We start from the raw sequence: 20838 nt of genomic DNA, 5'->3' as shown, positions 1-20838 counted from the left end.
CCGTTTATTCTGTCTGTCAATCTATTTTTCACTTAACGTGCATCAACTGAGTACCCACTAAGTGCCAGAGATTGTGCTTGTGCAGGAGGTATGGACACGAATACATCTCCCTTCATGAGCAAGCCCTCTGGGAGAAGAAGTAAATAGTCCTGCCCGAGTGTTTGATGTCAGAGGAGGCATTAAGCTACTGCATAGCCATACTGGAGGAATGGTGAGCGAATGGAAAACTTGCTTCCTTCTTTTCACTGCACTCATACACTGTGAGGAGTCTCACCTATTCACTGCTGTCTTTCCAAACCCCTTCCCCAGACGCTCTCTGTCAGCCAGTCCTGGCCTTGGTGTTCATTTCGCTCCTGCATTTGCCTCCTCGAGCTGGCTGCTCTGCCTCAGCTTCTCCTGCTCCTCCCTGCTGCCTTGGATGCTCTGGGTTCTGCCACTGCCGCGCTCTCCTAAGGCACGCTTCTAGCTAGAGTGCAGATTCACAGAACCACTTCCTCACAGAGCCTTCCCTTGCCCTTTTCTCTCCCGATGTCTCTCCGGGGATGGGCTGGGTCATGTTAATGACATTGGCCACAGGCTGCTTTTGAGGATTTGTGCCGCAAGAGGTGTTAGCTATATTCCTTAGACTATGACTCGGGCATTTAAACTTTCCAACAATGATTTATTATTATTTGGCAAACTTTTTTCTCCCTTTTTCCTGCTGCTGGTCTGTTGGAACTTATGAAGGGTGATAAAGATAAGGCAGATGGAGAGCCTGGTGGAGTTCTGTTAACATGGATAAGTTCCCTCTCCCCTAAAGGTCCAAAACTAACACTTTGAAAAACCAGGCCCTTAATGAAATTGCTTTTAGAGTAGAACCAGCTCAGAAAATGTGCTTCCATCCCCACAAGCATCATTTGTTCTTTTCAAGCTTGTTAAGTACCAACTAGATGTGATACCCAATCACTACAGAGGGGATCACATGTGTGATTTGACCCATGCAGTCAACTATCTCAGAAACCAGTGGGTTAATCAATAAGTGTTTAATCATTTTGATCCTTAACATAACAGTAACTAGTCTCTCAGATGAAAACACCAGGTCATGACCTCCTTATTTCGGGTACTAAGAATTTTAACGAGAACCTTCTGTGATCTGAGTAAACCAACTGCCAATGGCCAGTCTGGAAAATTCTATGACCTGGTCAGTGACTGCAATTTCTTAAAGGAGCTAAATGACTATTTACTTGCTACTCTGTTCACTTATGATTTAGAGTCTTGATAAATTCCAAGCCACTGCATATTTCCCTGGACTGTGGAATAAAATTTAAATTCTGACATTCAAGTCTTTCCTCAATTGAATGTCAATGTACAACTCCCTCTTAATAAGCTGCTTTTCTCTTATAGAACCTTCCATTCATAGTCAAATCTACCTTCTAACTGATCCACTGCCCCTGACAACTTGCATATTTCCCACTCTGCACATCTGCTCAGACTCTGTCCTCTATGCATATTCTTCTCCTACTATAAACACTACCCATTGTCATGGTCTAGACCCAGTTTCAGCTAAACTCAACATCTATTGAGCACCTACTATTGCAAGGTACTGTTCAAGATAATGTAGATATGACCAAACAAATGTGACCAAGATAGTCCCTGACGTCAAGGAATTTACAGTCTCATCCAAGAATTGTTCTCCAACCATGGCCCTCCATGAGAATCCCCAGTGAGAGTGGGTAAGACTCTGGGCTTCCAAGGCAGGGGCCACGAGTTCAATCCCTGGTCGGGGAACTAGGATCCCACATGCCATCTGGTGTGGCAAAAAAAAAAAAAAAAAAAACCAATGTTCTTACCCAGAATAAACCAATTAATTCAAAAGTTCTGGGAGGTGGGACCAGGGCATGAGTGTTTTTTAAAACACCACAGTAATTCTAATCTGTACCCAGGATTGAGAAACACTGGCCTGAAGCTTCTCCAATCCATTGCATCAATCCACAATGACTTCTTCCTTCCAAATTTGTATATATACTAGCTTTAATATTTATTTGTCAATTATTTATTTCATGTTGATTTTTAATTTGCCTATTTGCTTCTCCAGTGAAATGGTTGTCTTCCTGAAGGGCGGGGAAATACCCTATATGGTTTTAAATATTTAATATCTAACATACCATTTTAAACATAGTTGTCTTCAATAAATATCTGTAGATGATCATGTCAGGTATTTCCTAGCCAGATTAGGAAAAAACCTTGATACCTAACCTAACCTTGGTAATCTGTAATCCCAAAGAACCTGGGAAGGGTCCAAGCTAGACTCAAAGGGTCCAAGGGAACCCTGAATCTCCAGAATAAGTCTCCTCACCCAACTCAGCTTTATACTGAAGATGTTCTTTCTATGGTAGCTAGGATCACTCCATTCCACTAGGCCCTCTCGTGGCAGGGGTGAGTACAGACCAAATTTTTCTCTCAGAGACCTTCCTCCCAAATGCGTACCTGCATCCTTTGGAATAATACCTCATTCTGGCATGGCTTTCTCTAAGAAAGGGTGGAGATGCCAGGCTAAGAGCCATTTATCAGTTTTCCCACATTCTATTTCATGCCAAGCCACGATGAGAGCACAGGCTTTTTCTGTCCAGTGCTTTCTGGCAAGCCCTTGCTTCTGGACAGAAATTTCAAGCTCTAGTTCAAAAGGGCCATGTGCAGGACTCAGCCCACAGCTGAGCCATTAACTGCAGTGGTCACCACCAGCTGTCATGCGAGAAGGCCCAACCTGGGAAAGCATTTCAGATATTCACCCAACTTCTCTTTGGTGGCTTTTTGAAGTTGTTCCTGCCAAATCTGCATGGATGAGGGATAGATGAGATTTTAGGACGCAGCTTTCCTCTGACAGTTTGTTCTATATTTAGTTTTTGGAGTCACTCCGTAGATTTTGCAGATAAAAGAAAACTTCAGAATTTCATAGGCATGAGCCAACATGGGCTGGAAAGCGGCTCTGAGCAATACTCTGAGAATCAGACCAACCCCCCTCCTTCCCACTTATGGAGAGGTGACCTTGGGGAGGTTACAAAACTTCTTAAAATGTTGGTTGATGGCTTGGTAAAATGGAACCAAATGACTAACCTCAGAGGGCTGTTGTGAGGATAAATGAGGCAACTCTAAGAGCACCTGCCTTTAGAAAGTTCTCAATAAAGGTTAGTCTCTACCCACACCTGACTTTGCTTCCCCTACAAGGTTTCACCTTGACCCTACCAGAGAGTGAAGGTTTTCTTGTTAACTTGGTAGAGTGTCATGTTTCAGAAGTTTCTGTGCTCTGAGGAAGTTCTTTATCCTGTCAAACCCAGATCCATCTCAAACATCAAATGTATTCAAACCCAGAGGTTAACCCATATCCTGTTTTAAATGAAGAGTAATTTTCACCACCATTTCTATCTTTAAATTGGGAAATTGGGATTATCTCCCCTAGCAGCCTGTTCGAACTAAAGAGCATAGCTAAATCTCCTTGTCGAGCAGTCAATAAATATTTATGGAGTGACATTCCTGGGTCAGAAATTATGTTTGGCAGTGGGGATACAAAGATGACAAAGAACCGTCCTCTGCCTACCAAGAGAGCACATTCTTATGAATGGTGATGGACACATGAAAAGATGGGTGCAGATCAACATCTCAGGGGTGACAAGGCACCATGCGTACGTACGCAGAAGAGAGTCCCTTACTCAGCCTAAGAGCATGAAGGCCCTGGAGGGCTTTCAGGAAGAGATGCGACCTTAACTGAGTCTTAAAATGAGTGGGAGTGTGGCAAAGGAGAGAGGAAAGAAAATTCAGAAAGAAGGACTATTAAGAGCAAAGGCAAAGAGGCGAGAAAATTAGGATGACCTTTGGAGTTACAGTCAGATCGCATTGTAGGAACACAGTTTGAAGCAGGGCTTGGTGAAAGAAGAAGCTGAAGTGTGACATCTTCGGAGATGTGGACGGTGTTCTGTGGGTCTGGGTGCCCTTAAACAGTGTCAGCTGGAGAAAGATGTGGTTTGCATGTCCTTTCAAAAGATTACTGCATGCAGACGAGGAAGGGAAAACTGTGAGATAGGATGGACATGGATCTCTCTCCCAAAAGAAATATGCTAGAATTGCCAACCGTCTTCTAAAATCTGTTACAGAAGTTATAAGCTACAGGTCACAGATTTGTTGCTCTGCATCAATGCAAAACTTGTCATTTTAAAACCGAAATAGAAAACAAAAACTCCCGTCTATGTCCAAATAAACCGCCTTCTCCCTGGTACCGTTCAATATTGCATATGTCCTCTCTGAAACAGTGTATTATGCGTAAGATTAGTGGTGTGCCCACCCCAGCCTGCCTATTAGAGTCTCCCTGTCTTAACAATGCCCATTACGAAACTCACTTAAATGTTGTTGCCTTGAACCCACATTCTTCCTTAAGCCCCAGGTTCCAGGCACCTTGGGGCAATCACCTGCCCTGAATTGGCTCCTTAATCTTGCCAGGTGATGTGTGTGTGTGTGTGTGTGTGTGTGTGTGTGTGTGTGTGTGTGTGTGTGTGTGTGTGTGTGTGTGTGTGTGTGTGTGTGTGTGTGTGTGTGTGTGTGTGTGTGTGTGTGTGTGTGTGTGTGTGTGTGTGTGTGTGTGTGTGTGTGTGTGTGTGTGTGTGAAGGAACTGGCATGCCTTCAATTTCACCAGCTGCTTCACCGAAGAGTGGGGTGGTGGGTTTCCTCTTCTGTCCCCCTAGTAATGGGTCTCCCTCACCTGGTAGAGACCCCTCCTGCACAAACCTAGCCCCACCCTAGCCTCCTGTTCCTGTGGGCAGGGAGAGTCGAGTGCCTCCTTCAGAGCAAAAAGGATATCTGCTATTTCAATGCTGCTTAATGCAGAGGTTTGCCCCACAGGTCCAAGAAGTAGGGGACTGAAAGTACGGCTGGGAATGAGGGAGAAATCTCCCCAATCCTGGCCACGTCCCACTTGCTCAGTGGTTTTGCCTCTCCCCTGGGTGCCTGCTTTCTCTTCTTTCAGCTGCTCTGTTGCCCAGGTCTGTTGTTCAGGGAGTGCATGAAAATCACAGGGCTTGGCTGCTTATAACCCATGAGCCTTGGTCAGTGGGGATTCTCTGTGGCCCGCGTCCTGGAGAGGGCTACACGTCTCATAAAAGATCTCATGTCATCAGTCTGGTTTCCTAGCATCTCAGGCAACCTGGGGAGTGGAGAGGGGAGTGTACAGGTTAGGGGAAAGGAGCGGGAGTCTGAAGTGGTGCTCTGTGACCAGCTTGCTAATGGAGCCGGTGCTGGTTCCGTTCAATTGTACGCATCCTTCCATTGTTCCTCCCTGCACTTAAAGTGGGAAGGGGACGCCAGACTGCCACAGCCTCGTGCTATCCCACCCACACTGGCTTTTATCCCAGGGACTATTTTTGACTGTGAACACAGAGGATTTGAATGCCTTTGAAATAAAATGAATGAATAAATAAACAAATAATCTCTCATGGTTTCCTTAAGCTCTCCCGTGAAATGCTGATTGATTCCTTTATTCCTTTTAGCCCTTGTTATAAGAAAAAAGAAAAATCTTCCCTGTCTCCTGAGGGTTAGCGGCATTAGCTAGGGGTGTGGGTAGGAGTGTGGAGAATACATCTGGGCCTGCCTTCTTCATCCCTCTTCTCTCCTCCCGGGAGGCGCCTAGCTTCAGTCATTTCCGCTCCCATCACATAGAAGCCAGAAAAAGGGAGCTTTTCTTCTTTCTTTTCCTTGGTAGGGCTCCTCCAGGCACAGAGAGAAACCGTCGCTACCACTGTGGGTGTGCAACGTGGGGGATGGGAATGGTGGGAGGCCGGTACATCTTTCCAATTAAAATGCTTCCAATTATATCTGACTTAAGATCGGGGAAGCCCAGTTTCAAATCTGAAGGAAACTGGAACTTGATTGCTTATGATATGAAAAAAAAAAGACACTTTTAACAGCGGGCAAGTGGATGCCATCATCAGTTCTCCAACCGGCTGGACGCGTGAGCAGAGGTAGGACTCTCTGCCTGCCTCAGAGTCGATCATCTCCTCCATAAAATGACAATAAGCTCTCCTTTTTGGAGAGGACTACGAGGGCTAAGAAGGAAGCAGCTGGAGGTAGAGTGCCAGGCCCTCCAGTGGGGTGCTTATCCCGCCAGTCATAACCAGCTGGTGGTGGGTGTCTCTGCAGATTCACCTACACCCTCGGGGAGGGCATGTGGTTGCCCCTCAGCAAGAGCTTTGTGATTCCACCAGCTGAACTGGCCATCAACCCATCGGCAAAGTGTAAGACAGACATGACAGTGATGGAGGATGCTGTGGAGGTCAGGTGAGTCCAGCCTCGGGACGCTGAGGCCCACGACGGGTTTGGGAGGCCGAGTGGGAAACTACCTGAACGCCCAAGGTGCTGGGAAGGGAATCAAGACAAGCTGGAAGGAGAAGTTGGCAGGCTGCCTTCCAATTCCCCAGATGCAGTGCCAGGATCTACACTATCTGGGTCAATATTGCACATCCCAAGTCTCGTGTACCGAGAGAGGACATAAAATTAGAGTTTATAAGCACTTCCCACAGACCCTCAGGACTGACAGGCAATAAAATGTTAATTTCCTTGCCTGAGTTGAGACCTTCTTCTTTGACCAAGAGTTACAGTCTTGGCTTATTTCCCAGAGATGGAGAATGTCCATAATTTGTTAGTTCAAGGCTCAGAGTATGGTTGATCTTTAATATTTGTAAGAGAGAGTAAGACATGATCCGGTTGGCCCGACAGCAACGTGGAATGTGAGGCTACCTGTTGCACCTGGCGTCCCCTGGCCTCCTCCTACCTCCTGCTCTTTCTCCTTACAGAGAGGAGCTGATGACCTCATCCTCCTTTGACAGCCTGGAGGTCCTCTTAGATTCCTTTGGACCAGTCCGTGATTGCAGCAAGGATAATGGGGGCTGCAGTAAGAACTTCCGTTGCATCTCAGATCGCAAGCTGGACTCCACTGGTTGCGTGGTATGTCTGCCCTGTCGAGCTTGTAATTTCAGGAAGAGGGGCCACAGGATAAGACACAATGCAGATAGAGTTGAAAGCATACTGTGAGTAAAAGTGATTCCTCCCTAGTTGTAACTACGGTCTAGTCTACATTATGAATTTTCTTTTGACAGAGATGAGGAGCTAATTACCAGTCATTTAATCAAGAGGTATTTATGGAGCACCTATTGTGTGTACTATAACTATCCTAGGAAAATGTCATGAACTATGTAGCATGGTCCTTTCTTGCCAGTCTTGCACTCTAGTTGATGAGGGATCCCCTCAAACAATTTGAGAATGAATTAACTGCTTAATAGTATAATATTGACTCTAGTAGGAAATAGACTGCATTTACTATAGTAGGAAATTCTAGAAGAAACCTACCTTTGTCAGGAGTCAAATTACATTGACTATAATAGGAAATTTTAGAAGACACATACCTAAGGCCAGAGTGATGAAAGAAGTAAGTTATGCCAGGAATGGTAGAGAAGAAATAAAAATATGTCCTCTTTGAGACCATAGCAGTGAAGTCCTGCTTCCCCAAATGTGGTTTTCTACTTTATCAGCTATATGGACTTTCGCTACGTGTAAACTATGTGATGCTATGAACTAGAAAGACTATTTGGGTTAGAGTGGACCAAGCTATCTCCCATGCCATGGATATGAAGATTGATGGACCCACGCAGGTAAATGGAGGCAGAAGCAGATGGGCAAGGCTTCAGCTCCTGGTGCCTTTATATTAGTCATTTTCATGCCCACCAACACCATTGTCAGGTTTCAGCCTTCCCTTCTTTTGAGGGCGGAATGATGCAACCCTGACAGAGAGGGGAGGGAACAGGGCAGAGAAGAAAGACAGGAAAGCCATACACAAAGTTGGCATAAAAGAGAGGAAGAGGTGATTCACTGAGACACGTTGTTGTGCAGGGTTTCCGGGCAGAGCTGGGAGCTTCCAGCTCTGGAGGGGATATGGAGCCTCATCTTGCTTCCCAGTCTGACAGCTGTGCTCTTGTAAAGGGGCCCAGAGCAGGGGCAAGCTGTGAGGATGCTGGGGCCAGTTCCATCTTTCACACCCCCTACTTCCCTGTCTCTGAGCACCTGTCCAGGGAGCTATTCTCCATCAAAGATGGATACGTACCTGGGTCCAGAGTGCGACTCTGTCAGCCCAAAGGCCTCCTCAGACTTTCACAGATTGGGCAGCTGTTGGCAGGAGCCTGATTCCTCTGAGAAGGGACAGAAGAGAAAGAAAAGAAAATGGAAATAGAGAGGGCTGAGGGGCAGGGGGGCAGAGGACCTGGCCGGTCCATCAAAAGGAAGGGCAGGCAGAACAGAGAGGACTACCAGGAAAACACAAAGAAAAGTGCTCTTTAGGTCGTGTCTTCCAAAGGCAGCCAGGAGGTAAGTCGATGTCCCAGGTGCTCCCCTCCCTATAGCTAGTCTGCTTTCAGATGTCTTAAGCAATGAGCTTCCCAACCGGCTCCCTCAGGAGACAATTCCACTGTCTAATGGAGCTCCCAGCTGAGACACATTTTTAAAAAACTATTCAACCTGCATTTCTTCATCCAGATTTTAACCTTTCCTTCTTTGCTGCTCTCTCGGGTGGGTCATTATAAGTACTGAAACACTGTGTGTGCACACATGTAAACATCCCTCCCCTACCACCCTCATACGAGTTTGAGCATGCCCACACACTCACACACGTGCACATGGATATATTCCCCATCTCTTCCCACTTCTCTGCCCTTTCTCTGAGCCCCTCAGGGTTTGCCTTCTGTTGGTGATCCCAGCCCCTTTCAGTTGGCATATTGCCGTGCTGATGTATTTTTGTACTTTTAAGACTGTGATCTGTGAGACGGAGCTTGCAGGAATAGTTCCGATGAATATGCATTTGCAATAAGGCCACTGCATTTGCGAATCGGAGCCACTGCAGAAGTCACCCAATTATACCAGCACTTGGCATTAGCATAAGACTTTGAAGTCACTGGCCCATGTGGCTCTTGGAGGGAGAAGGGGGCCAGGCCCATTCAACTGACTGTTTCTCATTGGCTGTGAAGCACGGGATCCCTGAGGCAGGAGGACTGGGGCTTGAGAGCTGATGGGCCACCTCATAATCTTGTGACCCTACTGAGAAAAACTTGACGTTGAGCCTGATCTGATTCCACTGGGCATCAGTACCATCCCGCAGCCTTGGTGTGTTAGCCCAGGGGTTCCGTGTCATCTGGAGGAGGACCAGGGACAAGGGCATCAGCTGCAGCACCTGCAGTGTGGAGAGAATCGGGCTGCCTTCCTCATTCCATCCACGTCAACCCTGACATTCAGTTCTCTGAGTGTTGAACTGAAAGGCTTCCCTGGAAAGGCATATGCCTATGAAAGAAGGAGAGGAGGCACTCAGAGCACGCTGGCCCTTAATGAACCTGGGAAAGGGACAGAGATGCAGGAAGAGACAGGTTCGACTGCATATTTTCCTGACTGAGTTCAAGCCAGACAGGTGGGCTTGGTCCACATCAGCTGCTCAACCTTCCTTCTTCCTAGGAAGGCAGGGCACGTCTCTCTGTTATGCATGGACTCCCACAGGGTTAATTGCTACCCAATTAATTGCCCTGTTGTTTATGTAGTCTCTGGGGACAGGAAACAAATACCCGTGAAAGGCATAGCCCTGTACCAGCCTGTCACTCGGTTCCAAACCAGACCACTCTCCAACAGCAGGATTGCTGAACGTTTGGATGATTCCTGGAGCAGAGGTCCGCCCCCCACCGCGGACAACAGGTCTTACTCCTACCCATTGTCCTCACTGTGCCAGGGTGGGAGCAGTGGTCCCCACCTGCACAGCACAGGAGTGCCATTCTCTGTTCTGTGGAGCCCCAGGGGGTCCTGCAGAGTCCATGTGTTAGTGGCCTATTGCTGCTGTAACAAATTACCACGGGTTTGATGGCCTAAAACAACAGCCATTTTATTATCTTACAGCTCAATAGGTGAGAATCCAATTCCGTGTTCCTGGGCTAACATGAAGGTGTCATCAGGGCTGCATTCCTTTCTAGAGGCTCTGTTCCTGGTCTTTTCCAGCTTCTAGAGGCTGCCCGCAGTTTTGGGCTCATGGTCCCCTTCCTCCATCTTTAAAGCCAGCTACATTGCATTTTCCTGACCATTCTTCTGTAGGACATCTCTCTCTTCTCTTCTGTCCTCCCTCTTTCACTTTTAAGAAGTCTTGTGATTACATTGATCTCACCTGGTTAACCCAGGATCATCTCCTCATCTCAAGAGCCTTAACATGATCTGCAAAGCCCCTTTTGTCACAGGTTCCAGGGATTATGTCGCAGACATCCTTGGTGCCATCAGTGGGAGACAGCAGTGGGAACTGGAGCAGCCTTGGTGGGTAGGACTCTAGTCTCCTCTCTCCCAGCTTTAACCAGAGCACCTTGATTCTTACCAAGCCTACCTATTGCGGTTTAATATAAAACCGTATTTGAAATTAGAAAATGATTTCCAACACTATAAAACTATTTTAAAAAAATTATAAAAATGGAAAGCCTATACTCTAATGCTTCTTCCTTATCTTCACACTCATCCTGATGGTGACCCCTCAAAATGCCTTCTGCTTTGTGAGGTGTCTGCACATCCTTAGGTGAGCAGACTGTGGCCTTGGAAGGCGAGAGGTCTGCTGTCCTGCTTTCTCATGTATTGAACACATGACCTTCCTTGCCAGAGCATTATGCTCTAATGAGCACTGAATTACCCAGCGACCCTGCCGCCCTTCTGTCCACTTGCTGTCCACAGTGGTTTCCCACAGAATGTGTCATTTCCCCTCTACTGGAGCGCAGATGTGCGGAGACCATTACAGATGACCATCTCTCGTTCTCTCTGTAGGACAGTAAACAGAAGGCTATGCCTCAGAAGCGTTCAGAGAAGTGGGGGCAGGAAGCTGAAATATAAATTTAATTCCATCAGACTTTTCCCCCTTGCTCCTGCATGGCTTGGGCTTACATGTGAAAGCCCATCAAACAGCTGGGGAAATCATTATTTATGAAAAGGATAAGACTGCCATGTTGTAAAAAAGAACCTATTTCGAGTAGGAATTATCGTTGCATGTCTTATGAATCATCCAGGTAAGGCAAGGCAGGCTCAGCTGCAGAAAGTTGTTCCTCTTCTCCCAGGGGCCCTGAATACACTCCTGTGTCCATCAGTCATATTCATCTGCCAACAGAGCCTCCACCTCATAATCTGTAACTGAGGTGTGTGTGTCTCAGGCTGAGTAAGATTTGACTAGACTCCTAAGTAATTAATCAACCAAAAATCATTGGTAGAAACAGAGGGGCAAGACAGTGAAGAAAAGGAATTGAATGGGGAGAATCATTTAAATCTCATTAGCACATTATGCTTTAGACCAGTGATAAGTCAAGAAGCCATGAGCATCACATGAAAGATGATTAACCTTGTGTATTTTAGGGGTCACTGAAATATGAGCTCATTTATTAGACTTTCTTGATGGGGGAGGGTTGTTGCCATAATAAATGGAGTTTTCTTCCTGGGACTGCTAAATGTAACCTATGCAAAGAGGGGTTAATGTCTGAACTTGGTGCTCAATCCTGAGCAAACAGTTCTCTTTTAAGGAAGAAGTGGAGGGATTGTCCACAAGCCGGCAGAAGAGAATGGCCAGCACTTGCAGAGGGAAAATACAAGCTCCTCCTGGAGGCCGGATTTCTCTCCTGACAACTGGTCTCTGGCTACAGATACTTCTAGGAAGAGGCCATGATTTGGAGCCTGTAGTTTCTTCGTGTTTAGATATAGATTTTGAGGAGCTCAAAATGTGACTATAACAGCACATGAAACATTCAGGCAAAAACAAAAGCAAATTTATACCGTGGGAAACTTGATTGATTAGACTCCTTGGGGATGGGAGTTCTGGTTCAGCAAGAGTTAAGAAGAAAACTCTATTTTTGGTTTCAGCTTCCTTTTTTTGAAATCTTTCAAAAATGTTTTACTCTGAACTGCAGCCCAAGTAAGTTACAGTGCACTAAAGATAATTGCATCTTTTGTAGTGATTGAGGATCTTGTCTTGCCTTCAAGGTCATTGCTCTGGACAGTTTGCAGTGTTTTGTCCTATAAATATATGCACCCATAATACGGTGTGTGTGTGTGTGTGTGTGTGTGTGTGTGTGTGTGAAGAGAAGGGGAGAGAGAGAATATTAGGCTGGATCTACAAATCCATAATTGATTCCAGAATGTACTCAAGGAATTGCCTAAGACAATTGAACAAACAAACAACAAATCTATGGGATTGCTTTATTTTGTTGACACACTGACTTTATTCTTTAGCAATTCCAAAAATCCGGCTTTTCTCACACTTGAGAAGCAGTATGCCAGAGTGGAAGGGACACAAATGAACACTGGGGTCAGATAGAAATAGGTCCAAATTCTGATTCTGCCATTTTCCACCTCTGTGACCTTAAACAAGTACTACTAATCTTTCCGAGTCTAAGTCTGTTCACTTATAAAATAAGGGGAAGAAAGTCTAATTGTGAGATTGAAGATAATTTATATAGATTGTCCTGCACATGGAATTGCTTAATTCCCAATAGCTGTTATTATTATTTTTAGCTTTACTTATGAGAAAAGAAATCCAACTTGGACAAGGCAGCTGTCTTCTTTCCAAATCTCCTACGAAAGTGTAAACATCAGGTGGTCCAGTCTGGCACAGCGATGGTTATCTAGACACCAGGGCCAGACAAGATGTGGATGTGCCAGGTTTGGGGATTCTGGAACAAAGCCTGCTCGGGTTTCATTTGGTGACGTCTTTGTCAAATATCACGCTTGATGGGACATTCTGAAAAGAAAGCAGGTGGTTGAGAAGATGGGGAGTCCTGGCTAGTGACTGAGGTAGCTAGCTGGTACCAGGGTTGAAACCACGTGAGGTGGGAATAACAGGAGCACTGGCTTTGTCTCTACTTTGATGGCTCTTCTCAAGCTTTATAGAAGGAAAAAAGAACTCATGGCAACCAGTGCAGCCCATTTAATTCCAATCAAACTTCTGTGTTTCAATACCCACCATGTCCATGCCTGGGCAGCTTCACAGTGGTGAAGCCAGCTCCCTTCTGGTCGCACATCTGGCCTAACAGCTGGGTGGCCAAGAAAGTGGGTGCGTGGAGGGGGCTAAAGAAATGTGGGGTGCAATCCTCAGCTGCCTCATTTGCTCGTTCACCATCATCTGAAACATCTGGGTGTGTACAGCATGAGGCAGCCCTTGGAAACATCCTTAAATGCTGTCACCTTCCAGCACTCCAGCTGGCTTCCTGGGGAGAAAGGGGATGGACCAGGCTGGGAGCCTGGCAGGCTCATGAGTGGGCCATTTGTTTGGGAAACTGCAGAATTAGTGTCAGCAAACAGTGCCCATCCTGCTGTGATCTTCAGTTGGGAAGCATGGAGAGAGGGGAGGTGGGTTTTCAGAGGCACACCTGTGACAGCTCCAGGCTACTAGGCCAAGGTGCTTGGCAACCAGGAGCAAGAGCCAGCCAGGCAGCAGGGCAGGAGAGGAGGTGTTTAACACGGTTCTACCGAGTTTTAAAAGGCTTTTTTTGTTGTTTGGTTTTAGTTTTGGAGGAGTGTTTTAGCTAGCTGACAGTAGGTGTATAGCAGTCACTAAAATCAGGTCAGATCTAGACAGACCCCCAGCTGTGCCCCATATAAGCTGCTGGACCCTGGGCAAGTTATCTTTCCCCTTCCAGCCTGTTGGAAAGAATCAGCAGGAATGTAAATGCAGAGTATCTTTTGCATAGACAGAAGAAGCAGGATGGCAAAAAATATTCATTGGCTTTTAGATGGAATCCAGTGCAGTAAGAAGTTCGTGCGTTAATTGGCAATGTTAATAGTTTCCAGGTCTATTAAATGAGGAGAATACAGGGTGCTGTGAGATGAAATACCTAAAGCACATAGCATAGCGCCCGGCTACTAGTTAAGTGTTCAGTCAACAGTGACTGTTGTGGGAGAGCCTGATTGTGCTGTGAGCTGGTGATGGTGCGGCCAGGTCACGGACTCCATAGGCAGCCTGCCAAGGTTTCAGGTGTGGTCCTGCCATGATCAGCCATGTGACGTTAGGGAGGTTAAGCTTTCTGTGCCCCAGTTTCTTCACGTGTAAAATGAGGATGATCATCCCGCTTACCTTACGGGATGCTGTGAGGGTTACGTGAGTAAGATGCAGGCATATTAGACACTGCCTGGCCCCTCGTGGATCCCTTGTGAGGGTTCCTACTGCTCACCAAGCCTTTTCATCTTGCCTGGGACCTGACTGATTATTTCTTCCTGCATTATCTCCTCTGCTGTCATTCTTGGGTAGTTTCTTGAGGACGTGGTGGTACAGAAAAGCTAAATGTTTTACACTGAGTGTCCAGGGAACTGGGATAAAGCCCAAACCCAAGTATGGCACCTGTGGGTGCTCATGTAGCAGGTACCCTTGTCTGTGCATCTTCCTCAGGGCATCCTTGAGGTGGGAAGGTCATGAGTACCACCACTCTCACTAGGAGAGAGTGGCTCCGGCCAAGGTCACAGAGAAAGTCCACTTCCTGCTTGCGGCCGGCAGCCCTGGCTCAGTCCGCTTTCTCCAACACTGCTATCCGGTACCAATGTTGACAAAGTGCTTTGGGTGTCAAAAATAAAGTCCTATTAATCCTAAGTCCAAACAGCAGCACTCCTTTCCCCTAGCCCAAAGGAGTCTCTTCTAATGCATTTTAATTCGGGCCCATCACTTCCACTCTCCTGCCCGCCTGAGGCCCAACTGGGAGGCCAGCACACCTTGGCCCTGTCTTGCTGCAATGCTCCCTTCCAGCCTGCTTGGAGGAATCAGCTTTAATGCAAATGTGTGTGATCTGTGCCCAGAGAGAAGAAGCGAGATGTCAAAAAAGGTCACTGGCTTTTACAGGGAGTCCAGCATAGTGGGAAACTCGTGCATTACTTACCAACGTTGATGTTTTCAAGGCTGAATGCTAAAAATAGGCATCAGTGGTTACACTCTGGTTCCCAGAGAACCCAGGTCCCGGGTTCACCCACCTGTGTGGATGCTTTCTGATTGTGCCAGTGCCCATCCGGACTCAGCCCCATGAAGGACAGCTCTGGTTGCTATGACCGCCACATCGGGGTGGACTGCTCGGATGGCTTCAACGGTGGCTGTGAGCAGCTGTGTCTGCAGCAGATGGCGCCCTTCCCGGACGACCCCGCTGTGTACAACATCCTCATGTTCTGCGGGTGAGTTGAGCTGCCCATGAGGCCAACCGGCTTACTGGGATGAGGGACTTTCAGGAAAGTAAATCCAAGTGAACTGGTCACTCTAGGCCAGCCCTTAGGCTCTGAGGAAAGAGCCTTCAGGACTGGAAGAGGAGCATTTTTAAAGTCAGAGTTGGAAGGACCCTTAGGGAAAATCTAGTGTCACCACTGAAAATGAGGAAACTGACCTAGGGGTTTACCTAAATCATTGCCTGCTTACACCAGAATTTCCAAACTGTGTTTGTGGTGCTATGTTAATTGTTTTGTGACAAAAGGATTCCACAGTCCAAAAGCTTGGGAAAGATTGTGTGAAACCAATCAATTATCAAAGAAGGGACATGCTGGATTGTTGCTGAAAGCCAGTGCCTGCTGAATAATCATGAGGAGATTATTCAGTGGACGAGTAATGTTATTTTATTGTATTTCATTATATTTTCTTTCTTTGCAAGTGGCAATTTTCCTGTTTAGTTTCTTGTAAAATCCCATTCCATAAACGGAAGCTTGATCTCAATTTTAAAATCTCTATAATGTTATCATTATGGTTGACCCACTTCGATTAATGAGGTAAATTTAGCCAAAGTAGCATAGAATTTATTTATTTGATAAACATATATTTGAGCACCCACTTTGTGCAGACAACCTAGTTAGGTGTCAGATATAGGAGACACGGTAGGATGTGAGATCTGGTCTCCTCTCTCTCAAAGGAGTTTACGATGGGATGTGCGGCCATGAGCACAAAGGAGAATGGGAGAGATGGGGCAGTGTGAAAGGGCAAGTTGTCAAGATGCTCAGGATGGACTAAGAAGGAACCAGCCAAATTTAAAATTCTTTCCAGAAACACTGTGTTATGGCTCAAGGAAGGAACCACTTTATCTTGTCCCAGACCTAAGCTGGTGCCATAAAGTCCTTTGTGGGTCTCAAATCAGGTCTGTTGCCTGGACTAATACAGTAGGTCCCTAACTGGACTTTCTTTCCTATTTCATCAGAATTTGGTACACATGTACATTTAGCACTCTCCAAGCCACTATATATAGCCTTCCAAAAGAAGTCCTTGATTTGAGGTTCTTTAGAAAGACCAAATCACATGCACTTATAATTAAAGAGCTCTGCTCACACCTGTTCACACGATATGTAAATGGTGAATGGGGAAAACAAAGCTGCATTAACATAGGCTTCATTTGTACCTCTGCTAATGATGATAGCAGCATTTATTGAGCACCTACTATAGGCTAGGCACAGCGTAAGTTCTTTGAGTTCAGTATCTCACTTAATCTTCTCAGTAACCTAACAAAGCAGCTACTGTTTTTCTCACTTTTACAGATGTGGAGTTCAATCAACTAATTCAAGGTAACCCAGTAAAGGGTGGTGTCATTGCCATGATAATATTGCTTCTCACCACTTAAAACTATGATAATTTGTTCCTCTATGTAGAACAGAGGTCTTTATCTTATTGCAACAATTACTATAGATAGCAATAAATGATGTGTTTTAATGTCATGAACATCTATAAATTCCAAATTTGGTATGTTTCTAAGGAGAGACCCAAATTACATCAATATGCTTTTAAAATGACAGCTTTATCAAAGCCGTTCTTACTTGAACGAACAAGTTATGTTCTTCTCACTATAACTACAAATAAAGTCCAATTAATGACTTATGGGTTATTGACCCGTATCTACCAACATCAGTATTGCTCTTCCATTAGAGTAACTGCACATGCTTAATGGGGAGGATATCAAGGAGGTGTCCACACAACATGCCCTAACATCTCTTTAGTTCAGGAATGCTACTCTGAATTAAGGGGGAGTTAATATGGGTTGATCTTGTGTTTGGATATATTCAAACAGAGCACAGCTGCAAGATGATCAATCTTTTTAATTTCTTAGCTGACTTGTCACAGGACCAGGTTAGAAGGTTATTAATTTCTTAAGCACAGTGTCATTCTTTTTGCTGCCTGATTACCCTCCAAACAAATGCAGGGTCTGGCCATATAGATTGTTCTGGAGAAAGACTCTAGAATATTTTGGATTTAAATGTGTTAACTCATTTATAAGCCTATATCCAGTGATTCTTACTCAGACCTATCTGGGAAATCCTACACTTGTTAGAGGAGAAAGAACGGCAGAGCTCTGGAAGCACTTATCTGCAAAGGAAAGGTGAGAGGTTCTGTATGATCACATAATGCAAGAAGACTCGGTTTATAGACCTAAGAAACTGAGTTATATAGGGGACAAAATCAAATCAGGATACTCATAATCTTTGGCTATCCAACATTCTCCGAAGGCATTTTTTTCCAGTCTATTGGGTTGTGTCGGCTGCATGGCTCATTGATGGAATAACTTCTTATCTTGAGCTTTCCACCATGCTAGGTGCATCGAAGATTACAAGCTTGGTGTGGATGGACGCTCTTGCCAACTCATCACAGAGACCTGTCCAGAGGGAGGTGACTGTGGGGAAAGCAGAGAGCTCCCCATGAACCAGACCCTCTTTGGGGAGATGTTCTTTGGTTACAACAACCATTCCAAGGAAGTGGCTGCTGGACAGGTGCTGAAAGGAACATTCAGGTGAACCCCATGTCCATAGCACTGGTTATTCAGGGCTATTGATGGATCTCTTCTCTGATGGGTCTTAAAGTCAGCATAAAGTCTTGTATCTTGGATCCAGGTAAATGTGACCCTAAAAGGATAGGTTATTTTCTCTCCCCTGGTCTTTACTAGGTTAACATTCCTCCTTCCAGAACCCAAGAACCCTGAACAGTAAAATGTTAAATAAACTTTTACCTTGCCCAGGCAGAGACTACAAGATTTTCCATGGAAGGCACCACAAAATGCTCAGGTTCTATCATCCCTCTGAGTCTTGGTGAATTAGTCAATCTAGCATAGGTCCTCAATATGGTCCAAGAATCCCTGAGGGTCCCTGAGATCCTCTCAGGGGATATTCAAAGTCCTGCCTTTTCCAACTACAGAGAGGATGGGTTTCCTTCATATACTTCAATCCAAACAATATATTGCAATAAGTTGAATGCAGAGGTGAGAATTCAGCTGTCTTCTATGAAATCAGACATTTAAAAAACTTGCAAAAAATGTAAAGTAATGCCACTCATCTCATCATTTTTCAAGACATGTTAATATTTAATGGATTTATTATTGTCATCTAAAAATATATCAATAAATATTTTTTAATTTTTTCTTTCAATTTCTAATATGGTAAATATGGTAAATGTAGATATAATCTACATAAACAAAAGCTACTTGGGGCCTTCAATTATTTTTAAGAGTGTAAAGGGGGTCTTGAGAACAAAATGTTTCAAACCACTGACTTAGAATATTTCTAGGAAATTCTCCATTTGACCCCTGTCCCTAATCTGTCTTAGGTTATTTGAGTACATTGTCCTCAGAATCCATGTGTTTCAGGAGATGATGGTGATGATGATAATGATGTTGAAAGTGTTATAATATGGACCAACAGTTGATAGCAAGCTAGGTCTGGACTCTTACAAGCAAACTGATAGTAAACTTTCGAGCTATTTTTTGGAGTCAGTTCTGTTTTCTGTTACAGACAGTAGACTTTACTAAAATTTCCCCTTTTAGCCTGGGACCTCATTTGCCAATGGCAAGCAGTGAGGTGTCATAATGAATATTGTGGTGGCTGCATTTGCCCAGATCTTGTGGAGAGGGGATCAGGGAGTAGGGACTGGGGTGGGATGGGGGGAAGAATATTCTCGATCTTGTAAGTAGACCTTTTCAGCTGGTTTATTTCTCATTTCCCTCAGCCCTTGCCCTGCTTCTCACACTTGTGTCTTGCTTCAGACATGTACATTGAGTGGGGTTCAGGGCGAGGGGAAGTTTTTGGTCCATTGTGGGTTGAGACATAGATCGCTCACCAAAGAGTGGGGTTCACTTGAACACTCAGAGATGAAAGTCGGCCTCTGTTTCCAGGCAAAACAACTTTGCTCGAGGTTTAGACCAGCAACTGCCAGATGGCCTTGTGGTGGCCACTGTCCCCCTGGAGAACCAGTGCCTGGAGGAAATCTCAGAACCAACCCCGGACCCAGACTTCTTGACTGGTGAGTGTGCCACACACCTTACTTAACTGGCAGAAACAAACAAGCAGCTCCCTATGATTCTGTGAGCTCAAGACTCTTGACCTTGCTTATTTTGGTTTCAAAGCCAGTGATTTTCTTGATATGTAATAAAAGCTCAGTCCTAAAACTGAACACTAGTAGGATTATTTGTCAGTAAAACGGCCAATATTATTACATCATTATCAGCAAAATGGCCATAATAATACCTTTCCCTGCTAGTCTTATTGGGATGCTTTGAAAACAAATGAAATAATAGATATGTAAGAGTTCAGAGTTCTCAGTGGATTAGAGGAAGTGACTAGGTCACAGAAGAGGTAGAAAGAAGATGGATCGCTTAGAGCCTAAATATCTGTCATTGGTTCCCCGGCAAGTGCTTCTAGAGCAGTGTGAGAGAATAGAGAATGATAGAGCTTTGTTATCAAACGACCCTGGGTTTGACTCCTGGCTCTGTTACTTTCTAGCTGTGTGACATTAGACAATACAGTCTCTTGGGGTCTCATGGCCCCCATCATAAGATGGGGATCATAACACCTGTCACTCAACGTTGCTTTGAGCCCAATGGCACTCTTCTCCTCGGCTCACTGTGGAACGAAGGTATGGGCTGATTGGGAGAGGCAGGAATACTAGGGGTCGCTTCTCCTTTCTGTGCCACTAAAGACCCCCAGTTAGCACCTCCTGGACCAAAGAAGGCATTTCAAAGTGTTCCAGGGACCCTTAAGAGGCAGCCAACCGGGAACTCAGCTTCACTTACTAGGAGTCTCGACATGAGCTCTTCCATTGTCAGCTTTGTTCATTTCTCCATTACTCCTCTCCCTTCTTCATTCTATGTCTTCCTTATTCTAGACCCTTCTCCCCTTTATTTTCCCCTTTTCTGAAGAATGGCTTGAACTGAGTGTAAGCCTTTTTCAGATATCAAGTTATGTCCAAAAATTTCGTTTAGACCGGAATGGGATTAGAAGTAGGTCTATCTGAGTTAGTATAGCATAGTGATCACTAGCTTAGGCTCTGGATCCTGACAGCTAAGCTCAACTGGCTGTGTGATCTTGGACAAGTTACTTACCTTCTCCATGGCTCAGGTTTTTACCTGTAAAAATGGATATTATAGTATTATCTTTCTTATAGGATTAGTATGAGGAATAAATATTCATAAAGTTTTAAAAACAGTCCCTGATACATACTGAGATGTATGTTTATTAAATAAATAAATATACCAAGGAAGAAAGAAAATATGAACATTCAAACTACCAAACTGTGTTTTCCTTGTAGAAGAAGGAAAGGGAGCAGGAGAGAAAACAATTAGATATATTCTGGACCAGAAATAAATCTCATCGAAATAAGCTGCCTTCTAAAAGATCACACACACACACACACACACACACACACACACACACACACAAACCTGAAAAAAATTAAAGTGCACCTCTGGGTGTGTCCTGAAAGCCTACGTCTCTAGCGTTTGGCAATCTACTTTTCTTGTTTCCCTGTCATCGGCTGAGAAACACTTGCCGCGTGTGTGTAAAAT

At 45.0% G+C, this 20838-nt stretch overlaps 1 protein-coding gene across 2 annotated transcripts in view; it reads left to right on the top strand.

Moving 5' to 3' along the window:
• The window catches only part of ASTN1 (astrotactin 1), a 323652-nt gene that overhangs the window by 218076 nt on the left and 84738 nt on the right, over positions 1 to 20838 (top strand). The window contains exons 10-15 of one of the 2 annotated variants that reach the window (XM_036835133.1): positions 6164 to 6301; positions 6817 to 6967; positions 15048 to 15214; positions 16553 to 16579; positions 17602 to 17796; positions 19171 to 19298. In XM_036835133.1, coding sequence (XP_036691028.1) covers positions 6164 to 6301; positions 6817 to 6967; positions 15048 to 15214; positions 16553 to 16579; positions 17602 to 17796; positions 19171 to 19298 — 806 coding nt within the window. The remainder of the gene's footprint in view (positions 1 to 6163; positions 6302 to 6816; positions 6968 to 15047; positions 15215 to 16552; positions 16580 to 17601; positions 17797 to 19170; positions 19299 to 20838) is intronic. The other variant, XM_036835140.1, reaches the window with a different exon arrangement.

Source organism: Balaenoptera musculus, chromosome 1 (genome assembly GCF_009873245.2).
Source record: "Balaenoptera musculus isolate JJ_BM4_2016_0621 chromosome 1, mBalMus1.pri.v3, whole genome shotgun sequence".
Lineage (NCBI taxonomy): Eukaryota > Metazoa > Chordata > Mammalia > Artiodactyla > Balaenopteridae > Balaenoptera > Balaenoptera musculus.
This window is presented reverse-complemented; position numbering and strand designations above follow the sequence as displayed.